This window comes from Rattus norvegicus, chromosome 6, assembly GCF_021556685.1.
Source record: "Rattus norvegicus strain SHRSP/BbbUtx chromosome 6, alternate assembly SHRSP_T2T, whole genome shotgun sequence".
In the NCBI taxonomy this organism is placed as follows: domain Eukaryota; kingdom Metazoa; phylum Chordata; class Mammalia; order Rodentia; family Muridae; genus Rattus; species Rattus norvegicus.
In genome coordinates, this window is record NC_141539.1 from 129,133,118 (window position 1) to 129,147,936 (window position 14,819).

General features: G+C 44.7%; 1 protein-coding gene across 1 annotated transcript; it reads right to left on the reverse strand.

The window, feature by feature from the left end:
• Positions 1–307: 307 nt before the first annotated feature.
• Positions 308–7,533, reverse strand: Serpina3m (serpin family A member 3M). The gene is given in 5 exon segments (NM_001270982.1): positions 308–834; positions 1,792–1,942; positions 2,873–3,146; positions 4,904–5,557; positions 7,449–7,533. Coding segments are annotated over 4 exon segments (1,260 nt in total). The 5' UTR covers positions 5,541–5,557; positions 7,449–7,533; the 3' UTR covers positions 308–636.
• Between the last annotated feature and the right edge of the window lie 7,286 nt (positions 7,534–14,819).

The following is a 14,819-nucleotide window of genomic DNA, read 5'->3' on the forward strand; positions in this document are numbered from 1 at the left end:
TTACCACTTGGCCCTGAGTAGGAGGAGTGTTAGGGAGAGAGGATCTGGTCTGACCCACAGGCCCCTTGCTGCTGCAGGAGTTAGAGCTCCAACACTGTGCCAGATGTGGGCAGTGTCAGGGGAAACTGCAAGGGGCACTGAGTGGCATTGCCTGTAGAGGGGAAAGCATAACCTAAGAGCATGGCACCAGGTTCTCAGATGCTAGAATGGCATTCAGTGCAGCAGTTTCCCCTCTCAGTCCTGGGCCTGATTCTCATGGGTTGGCTCAGAGGCCAGTCTGTTTCCATCAAGACTGTGGAGACTGAAAGCAGATGTGCTCAAAGCCTTTATTGGGACTGGGTGTACTTGACAGTGGCTAGGTTTGGGGTATGAACACAGAAAGAGGAGTCACAAGGGAAGAAGAAAAAAGACAGATTCCGGGTTCAGAAACATGTGCAGATGCTCCCAAGGGGCCTGAGAACCTGACATTATAGCCAAACGCTCCTGAATGTCTGGGAGCCACAGAGATAGTCAATGTCACTGTCTAAGCCAACTTTGCAACAGCCAATCAGAGTTTGAAGGTTGGGTTGTACACAGAGATCCACATGCAGGCTCGGTCTCATGGACCTGGGCAGAACTATTAGATCTTGGGGAGCTTTAGGCTCCCACGGGGTTAATGACTTTGGCCATAAAGAGGATAGTCTGACCATGTGTGTGAGAGACAGCTATCAGGAATGGCCTGTTGAACCACACAATCATAGGTGGCCTTCCACTACGTGGGACCAAATTGGCTCCTGTGGCAGCAGCTGCTTCTGTGCCTGTCTCATTCACATCCAGCACAACCTTGTGGACCACCTGTGGGGAGATAAACACACCACTCAATGGACACCAGAGAGGGCAGGAGAGGGGTCTGGAACAAACAGTGAGTGTTGGTCTCTTCTGCTGGTGAGTTTCTTTGTTCCTTGTGTGAGTTCTAACCATGGATTTCTCAAATCTTTGTTCAGGGTATAAGACGAGACATGCCCTGGACTGCTCAGTGTCTGAATCTGTGCTGCCCTCAAACCCACTACAAACTGAAGGATGGCAGTAGGCAGTGGCAGGAGTTTCCTCACAGGCAGCTTCCCAACATCTTCAGAGGGAACAGCCAGAGTGTTGGCAGCCAGTGGAGGATTCAGCATCCCTCCCATTTCAGCCTCCTTGGGACATACACAATTAATGCAGAGGGCAAGGCTGCACATTCCCAAACTGCCATGTCTTGCTGGAACATATCTGAGCCCAGGGGTCTGGGTGGGCACTGGACAGAACTTGGGCACGAACAGGGTGTGAAGCTAAGGATGTAGTATGAGAGTCTAAGGCATCTCCTCTCCTATTCTTGGGGTTTTCATCAGAATTGCCATAGATCCTGGTTATTACTTTTACTGTTAATATTCTGTGTGCTGGTCAAGGAGTACTGTCTCAGCACTGCATTAAAGGAGCAGAAGCTTGAAGGGATTTGGTTTGTAGTGCATTGTGGGTGGTCCTGCAATGTATTGTGGGTGGTTCTGCAGTGTATTCTGGGTGATCCTGCAGTGTATTGTGTGCAGCCCTGCAGTGCAGCAGAGGTTGGTATCCATAGTTCTATAAAGAAACTATAGTCTCTTTCCTCAATGGTCTCCTAGATGAGCTTAGGTACAGGGAGTAATGGATGGACATTTGTTAAGGAACCTCAAAAACACAGATGTCCTCACACATGTACCACCCCCACATGCTCGTATGACCTTCACCATCCACATTTAGTCCCCAAGGCAAAGCACTGTGTGTTTCTTGTCTTACCTGAGAGACATTCAGGTCCTTGGCCCCTGTGATCCTACTCAGATCAGCTTGCTGAGAGAAGACATCCCTAATGCCCAGCTCTGGAAGGACCTCCTCCAGGCTATAGTCAGTGGAAATGGATAACCTGGGCAGGTAGAGCTCATCTATCTTCCTGAGAATAAAAAATAACAATGTAAGAGTCCCTGTATTCAATGTCCCCATCAGTACCCCTTGTCCCTGGGGCTTCTCTCCACAGACAGCCCTGTCCCTGGAGTGAAGTCCACTTTCCACCCATGCCTAGTCCACAGGACTTTGCTCTTCCTGATGCATTAATTATTCATCAGTGACTGAGAGTGTGACTAGTAGACAGGTAACCTGACTTGATCCTAGATGTTCCTTTACTGGGAATGATTTCCTTCTGGATCTACAAATGGAATCCTCCCCTGGTGCAACAACCCTAAAACATCTTCTACAGCCCTTCTATTTAAAAGTGGACATTGCATCAGACTCCTGCATTCCTTATCCTTGGATATACCCCTTCTTAACTTCATATTTTCTCACATTTTAACCTAGTAAACAATGATTAACTTAATTTTCATTTCGATATTCTTTCTTCCTCAGTTACAAGAGGAGGCCTAAGGGTACATTTGTGTTTCAGTCTCTGATATATTTTCAGAGTCTATAAAAGATGGCACATAGTAGGTCTTCAAATCTTAGTCTGTGTATAGTGAATGATGCATACTGAGAGGATAAAATGTCTCCACAGGGCGGAACTCATTCTCTGAACTCATCTCCTGTGAACCACAATCCCCCCCTGCCTTCCACCTCATTCTAGACTCCCTGTGACTTAGAGTCTGCTAGAGGGAGGAAACCTCAGTTCCCTGTTCTAGCTGATATCATCTTGTGAACAACAAAATTGACAGCAACTCATTACCTGGAACACATAGTCAGCAGAGGGAAATGAAACCCAAGTCCATCTGTCCCCTGGGGACTCTCTACTCTTACATAGGACACTACTGTGACAATGAGGCATAGGGTCACTGGCCATCAGGCAACAGCAGGACAGGGATCCAGGCCAGTTTTGGGTCTTGAGGACATGCACCTGGGCCTCAGAGAGTCCTTCCACTTCTTCAGGGTCTCTGGTTGCAAGCTGGCTTCCACTTGCTGCATCCTGCCCTTGTCAGGGAGGATGAACAGGGCACTGGAATTTCCTGTGTACTTCAGTTCCAGCACAGAGCAGGACAGCTACTCATCCCGGAAGTAAGGTGTAGTCAGTTCCTCAATTTTCATCATGGACACCTTCACAGACCTCTTCTCATCCACGTAGAACTCAGACTCAAATGTGTAATCAGGGTCAAAGGGCACCTTCCATTTGCCTAAAAATGAGGCAAATGATCATGTTATATCCACAGGACAAACACTCCACCTCCTCTCCATCTATCCTCAGCTTTTGAGCTGAGACTACCATTCACCCATCTTCAGTCACTCAGACTATCCCTTAGTGTGACATGTGCAGAATTGGATAAAACTTGGTAGTTGATCAAGCTGCTCACTATGAGCATTGTCTCCAAGCATAGTTTGGACAGGGGAACCTCAAAACCTCACCCCGGCTACCTGGACTCCTGACACAGTCAGGGATGTGTGGTGGAGTGTGCAAGAGAGAGACAGTGAAGGTGGTGAGCCTGGAGCCTGGAGCCTGGGGAGAGTTGTGAGTCTGTAGTCCTTCTAGAAGACAATGACTTATAGGATAAGTTTTAGGGGAAGGAGAAGAGCAGAGACTGTGTTCTCCTATATTGTGAGCAGTTCATAATCCGATAGATTGTGGCAAAAGCATTGGTAAGAAGTCCTCATCTCACACATTGGCTATGGCAGTCTCCACAAGTCCCAATTACCAGCTCAGGGTTATCCAAATGTCTAGTTTATACCCCCTCTCCCAGTGTGCATTGTAGAACTTGATAGTGGAAAAATTTCTTGGTCTTGGCTTCTCACAGTCTAAACATACATCCCAACTCACACTTAGCAGCATTTGAGCCAGTGTCCTGGGGAGAGTTGAGAGAGACATGTCCTCTAATCTAACCCTTCAGGCTGTCACTATGCTTCCACCATCCCCTTCCACAGGAAATTTATAGACATCTTGTCCTCCTGTTCTCTATTCTCTTATCTTATGTCTTCTGTCCTCCTGTCCTCCTATCCTATATTTCTCTCCACTGTCATCTTGATTTTCTATCTATAGCCCCAGACCACACTACTCTAACCTGGACTAACTTTAATCTATTCACTCCAGATCTGGTCACATTATGACTTCTGTCAGGCACAAATTTCAGGGTGGTCACCTTGCTCCCTGGTCTGTATTAAGCAGGATGTTGTTGGTGTGGGATTTTCTATCTATCTTGCACCCAAATCTCATCAGACTCTTTGGCTCAGGAATGTGTCTTGGGAATCCTGACTTTTCATGCGAAGTGGGTATTTATTTTACAAAAGCAAAATTACACAAAGCAATCTGACACTAAGCACAGAACACTGCCTGGCCCACACCACTACATCTCTAGTGGCTTTTACCCAGTTCCTGCTTCTCCATGCCCATGACAAGTTCATTATAGAAAAGGCTCAGGGGAGAAGTACGGCACAGTAACTGCCCATGGGGTTCTTCATTAATTGAGGGATATGCTACCTTCCATGTTCTAATTTCTGTTTCTAGGCTCCTTATGATCAATTAGTCCCAGGACCATCTGGATCCTCCTAGAGTCAGAGACTCCCTAGCAGTTATGGACATCTACTATTGGAACATACTAGAAATGCCTGCAGTGGGAATCCTGAGGGAATCTGCCTCTGCAGGGAGTAGCCATGACTTCTGACTGGACATATGAGGTATGACATTCTGCTTGTATGTAAGTTTAAGTCATATTGAGTAGCCATCCCTTGTAGACTGAAAGCTCACGACTTCTCTTGAGCATGTACCAGGAAACACAACCATTGTCCAGAAACACCTCAGAAGAGGAGGCTTGTGAGTAACAAGAAGTTAGGCACCCATATCTCCAAGGCTTTGAGCACCTCCTTTCCAGAGATCATCGTATAGCACAGGCACAAAACCAGGATCCTCTCCCTCTACTCCCCAGGCAGTGACCACTCTTACCTCTAAAGAGGAGGTAGTTCACCAGCACCATGGATGTCCTCTCTTTCAGGCCTGAGACCAGTTTCTGGATCTTCCCCTGGGTCTGATTTCTCACATAGTCATTGATGAGCTTTTCGGTCACACGAGGCTGCTGGAAGTCAGCTGTGAAGGCCTCAACCTGGTACAGAGCCCTTGTCTTCTCCTGGAACTCTGCCAGGACCTGAAGGTTCTTATCAATAAACAGAGCATTGCCTGTGATGATCTTTACCTGGTCCCCTGGCTGACTGAGCCTCTGGAGGAGGTGCCCAAAGCCCTGGTGGATGTCTGTCTCATAGCTCTCTGTGAGATTGAACCTGAGAACTTCTAGAATCTCTTCCAGGGTGTTGCCCTTTGCTCCCAGGGACACAATGGCCAAGGCAGCTGAGATGCTAAGTGGGGAGAAGACAACATTTTTATCTGGATTCTTCAAAGCCAGCATCTTGTAAAGGCTGAAGGCAAAGTCAGTGTTGATGGACTCCAATGTGAGACTGTCCAGTTGTGTCCCCTTGTCTTGATCTTTATGGAGTAGAGTGTCATTTCCCAGTGTGCCATCTGGGAAGCCAAGGACAGCAGGGCAGATCCCAGCCATCAGGAGCCCCAAAGCTGCAATGAAGGCCATCTTCTCTGTCCTGAAGGCTTAAAAAAAACTTCATTGAGCCTGGGAGGACCAGCTAGTGCTCTGATCATCTTCTAGTCCTCCCACCTAGTGGGTATTGTGCCCTGCTCTGCTGCCCTTCCTGCCTCTGTGACTGCCCACATGAAATGGTCTGGAGACTCAGATGGCATTACCACATCATGTGCTCCCTACTACCACAAAGGGTGTGCTATGCTGTAGCCAATTTTCATAGCGGAGAACCAAGATTCAGAGATTTGAAGTTACAGGTTATGGTGACAGAGCAAGCCAGAATAGGAGCAGGGGATGGGCATGACCCCTGTCTGCACTTTGCACTTGAGCCACCTCCTTCGACAGAACTCAGGAACCTCGGAGCATTTTTTATCACAGGTCCTTTCTTAGCCCTTCAATGAAAAATCTGGGAAATCTTAAGTTCATTTTATGCTTGAAGTTAGGGTTAGGTAAGGGTTAGTTAAGAGGAAGCTGGAGAGATATTTGGTGTAGTGTGGAAATCCTGGACCCTTGAGGACCTGTAAATGGAAGGACACAAAGGGAAAGGTTCTCTCCACCCTGCAAGAGAACCACATGGTGCTTTGTACCTCAGATTTAGAAGGCCTGCTGGTGGGAAGAAGCAGCAGTGGTATCAGACTCTCCCACACCTGAACCAGATTTCATGTTGGCTGTCAGGACAGCTATGTGGTAGTTAGTAAATGGGTGTGTACAGCTCTCTGTACAGCTTGGTGAGGGGTCCAGGTTACATTAGTGGTAAGTGGCTAGCTTATTGTAGGCATTGGGAGTGGCTGTATGGAATGTCTAGGGATCCATGTCCTCTTTATACACCCAGAGCAGGGGGTCACTGATATTATAATGTACTTCAGTTGATAGCTTGCAATTATGGTAATCCTGAATATCTACCTTTAACCTCTGATCATGTGTTCAGGTGTGCAAAGGCGATGGCGGATGGTAAATAAATGAGAGAAAGAGGCAGCCATGGAGAGAGGAGAAAGGGAAGAGGATATTGGGGAGGGGAGAGAAGGAGAAGGAGAGAGGAGGGAGGGCAGAACAGAGATAAGAGAAGGGAGAGAGGGGAGAAAAGAACTTTGTAGAAAAGGAGAGAAATGGGAAAAGGAAGGTCAGGGAGATAGGAGGAGGGAGAGGGAGAGAAAGTTGAAGGAAGGGGCAGTGGAATAGGAGGAGGGAGAGAGAAATAAAATAGGAGGGAGCAAAAGGAAGAGGGAGCAAAGGAGGATGTGTTGGCACTAATCCACTTGTCCCCATTGCTGTGACATGCCTGAGGATGAGCCAGGGACCTTGGCCCCACTTACTCTGTGCTTTATTTTCAGACTGATGCAACCATTTCTTTGGAAAAACATTAAACAATATGTCGTGCCAAAATTATTTACAGAGATAAGAGGCTACTGGGTTTGTACAACAGGAGACTTGGTTCAGTGACTGACTCTTCTTTGCTTTCCTAGTTGAGTGTGAAGACCCTGTCCTTGCTATGGCATCTGGGATCTAGGCAGGAAGTGGGGTCCTAATCCCCCAGGCATCTCCTCTATTATGTGATCATGGCAAAGCTGCCACCTCCCCTAGAGTGACTCTGCAACAGTCCTGTGTCACCCTAGCAATGGCAGCAGCAGGCAAGCCAACAAGCTCTCAAAACTCCCTTTGGAGTCAGAGGAGCAGGGTCCGTTTACTCTTCATAAGCATAGACCACAACATCTGCATCTTCCATAGCCCAGAGAAACAGAGAGAAGATTTCATGAACCCCAGAAATGTTCATTGATTCTAACCCAGTATCTCAACCAAAGCCCTTTCCCCATCCCCATAAACATAGGTTGCAGGCCATAGCCAGTACCACACAGGCCTGGGAATGTTCCTTCTGTTCCTCTAGGCAGTAATCCTGGGCATTACCTGAAGAGCTGACACCAGCCAGCTGCCAGCCTCTATGATTGCCGACTCCTGATGTTCAAGGTTTTCCCTTGCCTGGTGTGTTGTTATACCCAGCGCACAGTGATGCCTATTTATCCACACCAAGGGCTCCTCCCTCCTCTTAGGAAATGCTGGCATGGACAACCTGTGCTCTGTGTTCAGATTACCAATGGGCAGACGGGATGATTTCTGGTAACATGGATTCATAGCTTCTATCAGAACTATATCCTGATGTGAAAATTACCACTTTTGTTCTCCACAAGCCCACTGGATCTCCTAGTCACATCTTACATTTTTTAAGTAGTTCAAAGTCAGTGTGGAAAGGGGAAGAAGTCAGAAGCAAAAGAAAAGTACAGGACCTATGCCCTAACTGTCTCCAGGGAGGGCTGCAACTGACATTTGTTCTTGATTGTCTATGTCATTCCAAAGAGGAAAGATAAGAACTAACTAACTAAACAAACAACAAACAAACAAACAAACAAACCAGTAGCACTCCTTTATAGAAATATTAAACAGGCTAAGAAGAAATTACAGAAACAACATTCTTCACAATAGAAACACATACAATAAAATATCTTTATTTAACTCCAACCAAGCCAGGAAATATCATGCAGGACAAGAACTTCAAGTCTTTGAAGAAAGAAATTGAGGTATATATCAGAATATGGTAAGATCTCCTATGCTCATGGATTGGTAGGATTAACCTAGTAAAAATGGCCATTTTACCAAAGGCTATCTACAGATTCAAAGCCATCTCTTTAAAATTCCAACACAACTCTTTACAGGCCTTGAAAAGCAGTTCTCCACTTCATGTGGAAAAAAACCAAACACCTAGTATAGCTATAAAGATCTTGTACAATAAAATAACTTCTGGAGTTACTACCATCCCTGATTTCAATTTAGAGGACAGATCAATTGTGATAAAACTCCATGGCATTGGCAAGAAGACAGACGTGTTGATCAGTGGAATTGTCTGATGATCTGGGATAACCCACAGAGCAAAGCAAATTTGATTTGAATCACAGTTTCAAAGTTCAGGATCTGCAGCAACTATGCTGTACTGACTCTATTTCCAATGTTTATGACTTCCTGGTGACCAGGTCCTGCCTCATTCTTTCCCTCTTCCAGGCCATGGGCTCTGTCACCCAGTGTCTTTTGCTGGATTGCTGACCCTACTCACATGTAACATTGTTGGAGCCCAAACTCCTGCAGATGCATGGACCCCATGGGTCAGAGCAGCTCCACTCTCCCTACCATTCCTACTCAGGGCAGAGTGATATCCTCTCTCTAAGTTCCTAGCTGAACAACCTCACACAAAACAATGACTACCACCAATCAAAATGAAGAGGTAGGACCAAAGGATGAATAAACATACACCTGAACATAAAATGCCCAGGCAGTGTTCCCTTAGCTCCTGTTGGCAGGGGTTCCCTCTAGTGACAACAGGAACAAAGAGATTGTCACTCATACTCTTTGATTCCAGTGATGGTCCTCTGTCCTATATGCTGTTATCAATCCATTTAATGGAAGAGGAAACTGAAACACAGGGAAGCTTATTTATTTCCCCATGACCATACAGCTAGACACGATGCTTGTGGGATGCTCGCCCAAGTGTCTTGGTCAGACTTCCTGAATAGCAGTCCATGTTATCAAGCCCCTAGGTAACCTTGATCATTGTCACCATAACCACCTTGTTCATTGACCTATTGGCCATGATAGAGATGGCTGGGAAGAGAGGCTGAATGTCACCAGAATGGTCCATTCTATCTACTTGGTTATTGAACTCTTTCTCAGCTGAAGACACATTGGATGAGCACGTACGTGGCACACAAGTATCTTCACATCATTCTCCCATCTGGAGAGCTCTCCCCTCATACTTATTCACCAGATTTCTTTCTCATTAGATTTCTAAACATGCTCTTGGCAAAGTCGTTGATAACCTATTGGCAATATCCATGAATCAGTGAAGAATTGCACATCTGACCACGTATCTTTCAAAGCAAAATGCATAACCACGAGTACTGCCTGAGGTTCTACCAAACAAGAAGATGCCCCTGTGCTGCTGTCTTTGGGGTTTTCCCTAAAAGAGTTGCCATGCTCCACCTGTCAATGGCTGGTTGCTGCTTACATAACTTGCAGAAACATCAGTAAAACAGGCCTTGATATACTCTGCCTCAGTTGACGGATCATAGAGTACATGTCATGGAGCTCTAGGTGTATGGTTGGCGCAGACAGCACTGTCAATGGAGTAGAAATCTTGGTTGGTCAAACAACAATTAGATCATGATGGGCATCTCAGATCATATGGTAGTTAAGGATCCTGTCACTGCTCTAGTTGGTGCTGCAACCTGGGAGAAGGGAGCCTAAAAATGAAGAATAAAGTCTCATGCAATTGCTTACTTTCTTAAGACTATTAGTCAGTTTATACTCGATGGTTACACACAGTCACCTCAGTAAGTGTTCAACCATGAGGACAAGCCATAAGTGGTTTAAAACAAAACAAAACAAAACAAAAAACAAACAAACAAGAAAACCCATGGTTTTCCATGGAGGCATATAAACCAAGGACAATAGTTGGCTGTAATGACTAGTCAGAAGGAAACTCCTTCCTGTCAATTCTATCTGGGCAGGGCATTCAAGCATAATCCAAGAACAATTCTGTGTTCTTTGACAAACACTTGTCTTGTTTTCTTGGAGTTTTCTCACAAGCACTCAAAATACCCTTAACCTGAATCCATTTGGGAACAGCCTTCCCTCGGTCCTGAAACTGTTGAAGAGCCTTCTCCTGCCCCAGCCCTATAGAAAGTCAGCACCTCTATACATCACTTGGTAGATGGGCAGTGTAACCATTCCAGTAAGGAATGTGCTAGAGCCCAAATAGGACAACTAACACTAACCCTGAGACACTCAACTTGATTCACTATATTCCCTGACAGGCAAATGTAAAAGCTTTTACTTAGCCTTTCTAACCTTTGTAGCCCCCACTCCACAGGTCAGGGGTTCATTGTGAGAATTCTGACAGTTTCAAAATATCTTCATTCCAACTATGTTCTGGGACCAGGAAAATAGCTAAGGGATAACTTTAGGGATCAACTCTGATTTGGGTTTTAGTCAAAATTCCACTAATCATCTGACCTTACTAAGTCACTGCTTTTTCTGGAGGACCACAGTGTTTCTTGGGTTCTTTTGGAATGACTGTCAATTTAGAACCCAGGAAAGTAATTGTCTCTTGTCCCAAGTGTGCATTTGCCCTTTTTAAAATCTGAAGGTCCCTTTTGTGACGACCTGGGAAAAGTGAACGCTAAAACTCTAAGATGTTTTATCAAAGTCCTTCCTCAAGAGAACCTGGTTGTCCTTTCAGTCAGGGCTCTAGATCTCCACCTGCTAACTGGCTCAACTCTGGAAAATGGTTCACAGTCCTAGACTCAATTTTGTCACTATTCAATGGAGGCTTTCAAGTGTTTGAGAATTTTTCTATTTACACAGATCCAACACAAATGTTTTTTTATATATTGCATGGTTAGAAACAGCAAGAATAATTAGGCAATAACAATGATAGGTATGAGTCATGCCATCATAAAAATTATTATGCCTGTTCTGCCCATTATGCTTAGATCATAGGACATTACTTTGTCTTGGCTGCCCATTTTGAAAATCACGATCATCTTGCCTTTGCTGATTCAGTTCATCCCCTTGGCTCCTGCTACATCAGGGTCCAATAAAACTCATTGCACTGAATTCATCCAACTGAGCAGCAGTGTCTCCAAACCCCAGATCTGTCACAGGGAATGGTGAAAACCAAGTCCTTCAAATGTGGTGGTGTTCCTCTCACCATTTCCTGTATTACGAAATTAATGAAGAACATCTCTTCTGAACATTCCCACTGTGAAGGATTGGGTTTTACACAGCATGTCCACTCTAGCATTGCAATTTCTTCAGTCTTAAGAGCCCTTCATCAACACTAAGCCGTGGATTACCAGGCTTCTCCAAACTTCTTTCAGTAGTGGTTCTTTAGACAAATGCTTCAGTGAGCCATATTTTTGAATGACACCCGTGTAGAAAATATATGAGTTTCTAAAATAAAAGAGAATGTCCAGTAACTGAGCCCATATCAATAACCTCAACCTTATCCTGTTTTATGATCCTTCCATCATTACTCACACTCTTAAAATATGTTCCTACACACATTTCCCAGCCTTCTGCTTCTCTGAATTGATACCTTGGCTATATTTTGTTAACTTGACACAAGATAGATTCATCAGAAAGAGAGAACCTCAATTAAGAAAATGTTTTGATAAGATCTGGCTGTAGGCAAGCATGTCGAGAATTTTCTTAATTGCTGATTGATGGTGGAGGGTACAGTGGTTCTACAATCTATAAGAAATCAGGCTGAGCAGGACGTATGGAGAAAGGAAGGAAGCAGCACCCCTCTATAGCTTCTGCATCAACTCTTGCCTCCAGGTTCCTGTCCTGATTGAGTCCTGTCCTGACTTCCTTCTGTAATGAACAGTAATATAGAAATGTACGATAAATAATCTCCTTCCTCTCCAACTCACTTTTTGGTCCTAGTGTTTCATCACAATAATGGAAACCTTGACTAAGACAACTAGCAAACTCAATGAGCTCTGGACTAGTATTCTTTACTTGGACCCAACTACATAGGAGGCCCCTGACCTTAGCACAACTTGCACCATCATGGAAGAACCACCCAGGCCATGAAATTCCACAGACAGACAGCATCATCAGCCAAAATGAAAGCCAAGACCTAACGCATCAAATACACCATTTGAAAAAAAAAATCTATAAATATACTAAACCTGGTTCTCAATTTGATCACTCTGATTGTGGCTAATTTTTTTTTAAACTGAAATATGCCAGGCGAGGATACTTTTTTTCTGATTAAAAGTTAGCCGTGAAAGGAAAATCACCTCTGGTATTTCACAGAGAAGGAATAATTTCCTCAGTCAAAAGTATAAAAGGCAATATTTTTAGGTGGTCGTGGAGAGATTAACTTAGATGAGTTAGCGTTTTGAGAATCTTAGAGTTCAAAGTTCTTAGTTTCAATAGGATCCTCTGGAATCTCCATCCTATATCACAGGATCCCATTCTTTACCAATTGATGACCTTACATTAACTGTTGATTCCCTTTGAGTCTGGGACTTGAATTTTCATTGTTGTTTAGCCAACCTTATATTAAGAACCTCAGTTTGGTCTCTGCTCCCAAACCCCATGGGAGAGAGACCTCACCGCCTGATCAGGTGGGCACTCCTGAGGCTGCAGAGCGGAGGAGACCACCAACACTGCCCACCCCTGCCCACATCCCTGGCCCAAGAGGCAACTGTATAAGGCCTCTGGGTTCCCGTAGGGGAGGGCCCAGGAGCGGCAGGACCCCTGCGCCTGAGACACCGCCAGAACCTGAAGGAAACAGACCGGATAAACAGTTCTCTGCACCCAAATCCCGTGGGAGGGAGAGCTGAAACTTCAGAGAGGCAGACACGCCTGGGAAACCAGAAGAGACTGCACTCTGTGCACATCCAGATGCCAGAGGAAAACACCAAACGTCATCTGGAACCCTGGTGCACGGAGGCTCCCGGAAAGAGCGGCGCAGATCTTCCCGGTTGCTGCCGCCGAGGAGAGGACTTAGGCAGTACCCCACGAGCAAACTTGAGCCTTGGAACCACAGGTAGGACCAACTTTTCCCCTGCAAGAAACCTGCCTGGTGAACTCAAGACACAGGCCCACAGGAACAGCTGAAGACCTGTAGAGAGGAAAAACTACACACCCGAAAGCAGAACACTCTGTCCCCATAACTGGCTGAAAGAAAACAGGAAAACAGGTCTACAGCACTCCTGACACACAGGCTTATAGGACAGTCTAGCCACGGTCAGAAATAGCAGAACAAAGTAACACTAGAGATAATCTGATGCGAGAGGCAAGCACAGGAACCCAAGCAACAGAAACCAAGACTACATGGCATCATCGGAGCCCAATTCTCCCACCAAAGCAAACACGGAATATCCAAACACACCAGAAAAGCAAGATCTAGTTTCAAAATCATATTTGATCATGATGCTGGAGGACTTCAAGAAAGACATAAAGAACTCCCTTAGAGAACAAGTAGAAGCCTACAGAGAGGAATCGCAAAAATCCCTGAAAGAATTCCAGGAAAACACAATCAAACAGTTGAAGGAATTAAAAATGGAAATAGAAGCAATCAAGAAAGAACACATGGAAATGACCCTGGACATAGAAAATCAAAAGAAAAGACAAGGAGCTGTAGATACAAGCTTCACCAACAGAATACAAGAGATGGAAGAGAGAATCTCGGGAGCAGAAGATTCCATAGAAATCATTGACTCAACTGTCAAAGATAATGTAAAGCAGAAAAAGCTACTGGTCCAAAACATACAGGAAATCCAGGACTCAATGAGAAGATCAAACCTAAGGATAATAGGTATAGAAGAGAGTGAAGACTCCCAGCTCAAAGGACCAGTAAATATCTTCAACAAAATCATAGAAGAAAACTTCCCTAACCTAAAAAAAAGAGATACCCATAGGCATACAAGAAGCCTACAGAACTCCAAATAGATGGGACCAGAAAAGAAACACCTCCGTCACATAATTGTCAAAACACCAAACGCACAAAATAAAGAAAGAATATTAAAAGCAGTAAGGGAAAAAGGTCAAGTAACATATAAAGGCAGACCTATCAGAATCACACCAGACTTTTTGCCAGAAACTATGAAGGCCAGAAGATCCTGGACAGATGTCATACAGACCCTAAGAGAACACAAATGCCAGCCCAGGTTACTGTATCCTGCAAAACTCTCAATTAACATAGATGGAGAAACCAAGATATTCCATGACAAAACCAAATTTACACAATATCTTTCTACAAATCCAGCACTACAAAGGATAATAAAGGGTAAAGCCCAACATAAGGAGGCAAGCTATACCCTAGAAGAAGCAAGAAACTAATCATCTTGGCAACAAAACAAAGAGAAGAAAAGCACACAAACATAACCTCACATCCAAATATGAATATAACAGGAAGCAATAATCACTATTCCTTAATATCTCTCATCATCAATGGCCTCAACTCCCCAATAAAAACACATAGATTAACAAACTGGATACGCAATGAGGACCCTGCATTCTGCTGCCTACAGGAAACACACCTCAGAGATAAAGACAGACACTACCTCAGAGTGAAAGGCTGGAAAACAACTTTCCAAGCAAATGGTCAGAAGAAGCAAGCTGGAGTAGCCATTCTAATATCAAATAAAATCAATTTTCAATTAAAAGTCATCAAAAAAGATAAGGAAGGACACTTCATATTCATCAAAGGAAAAA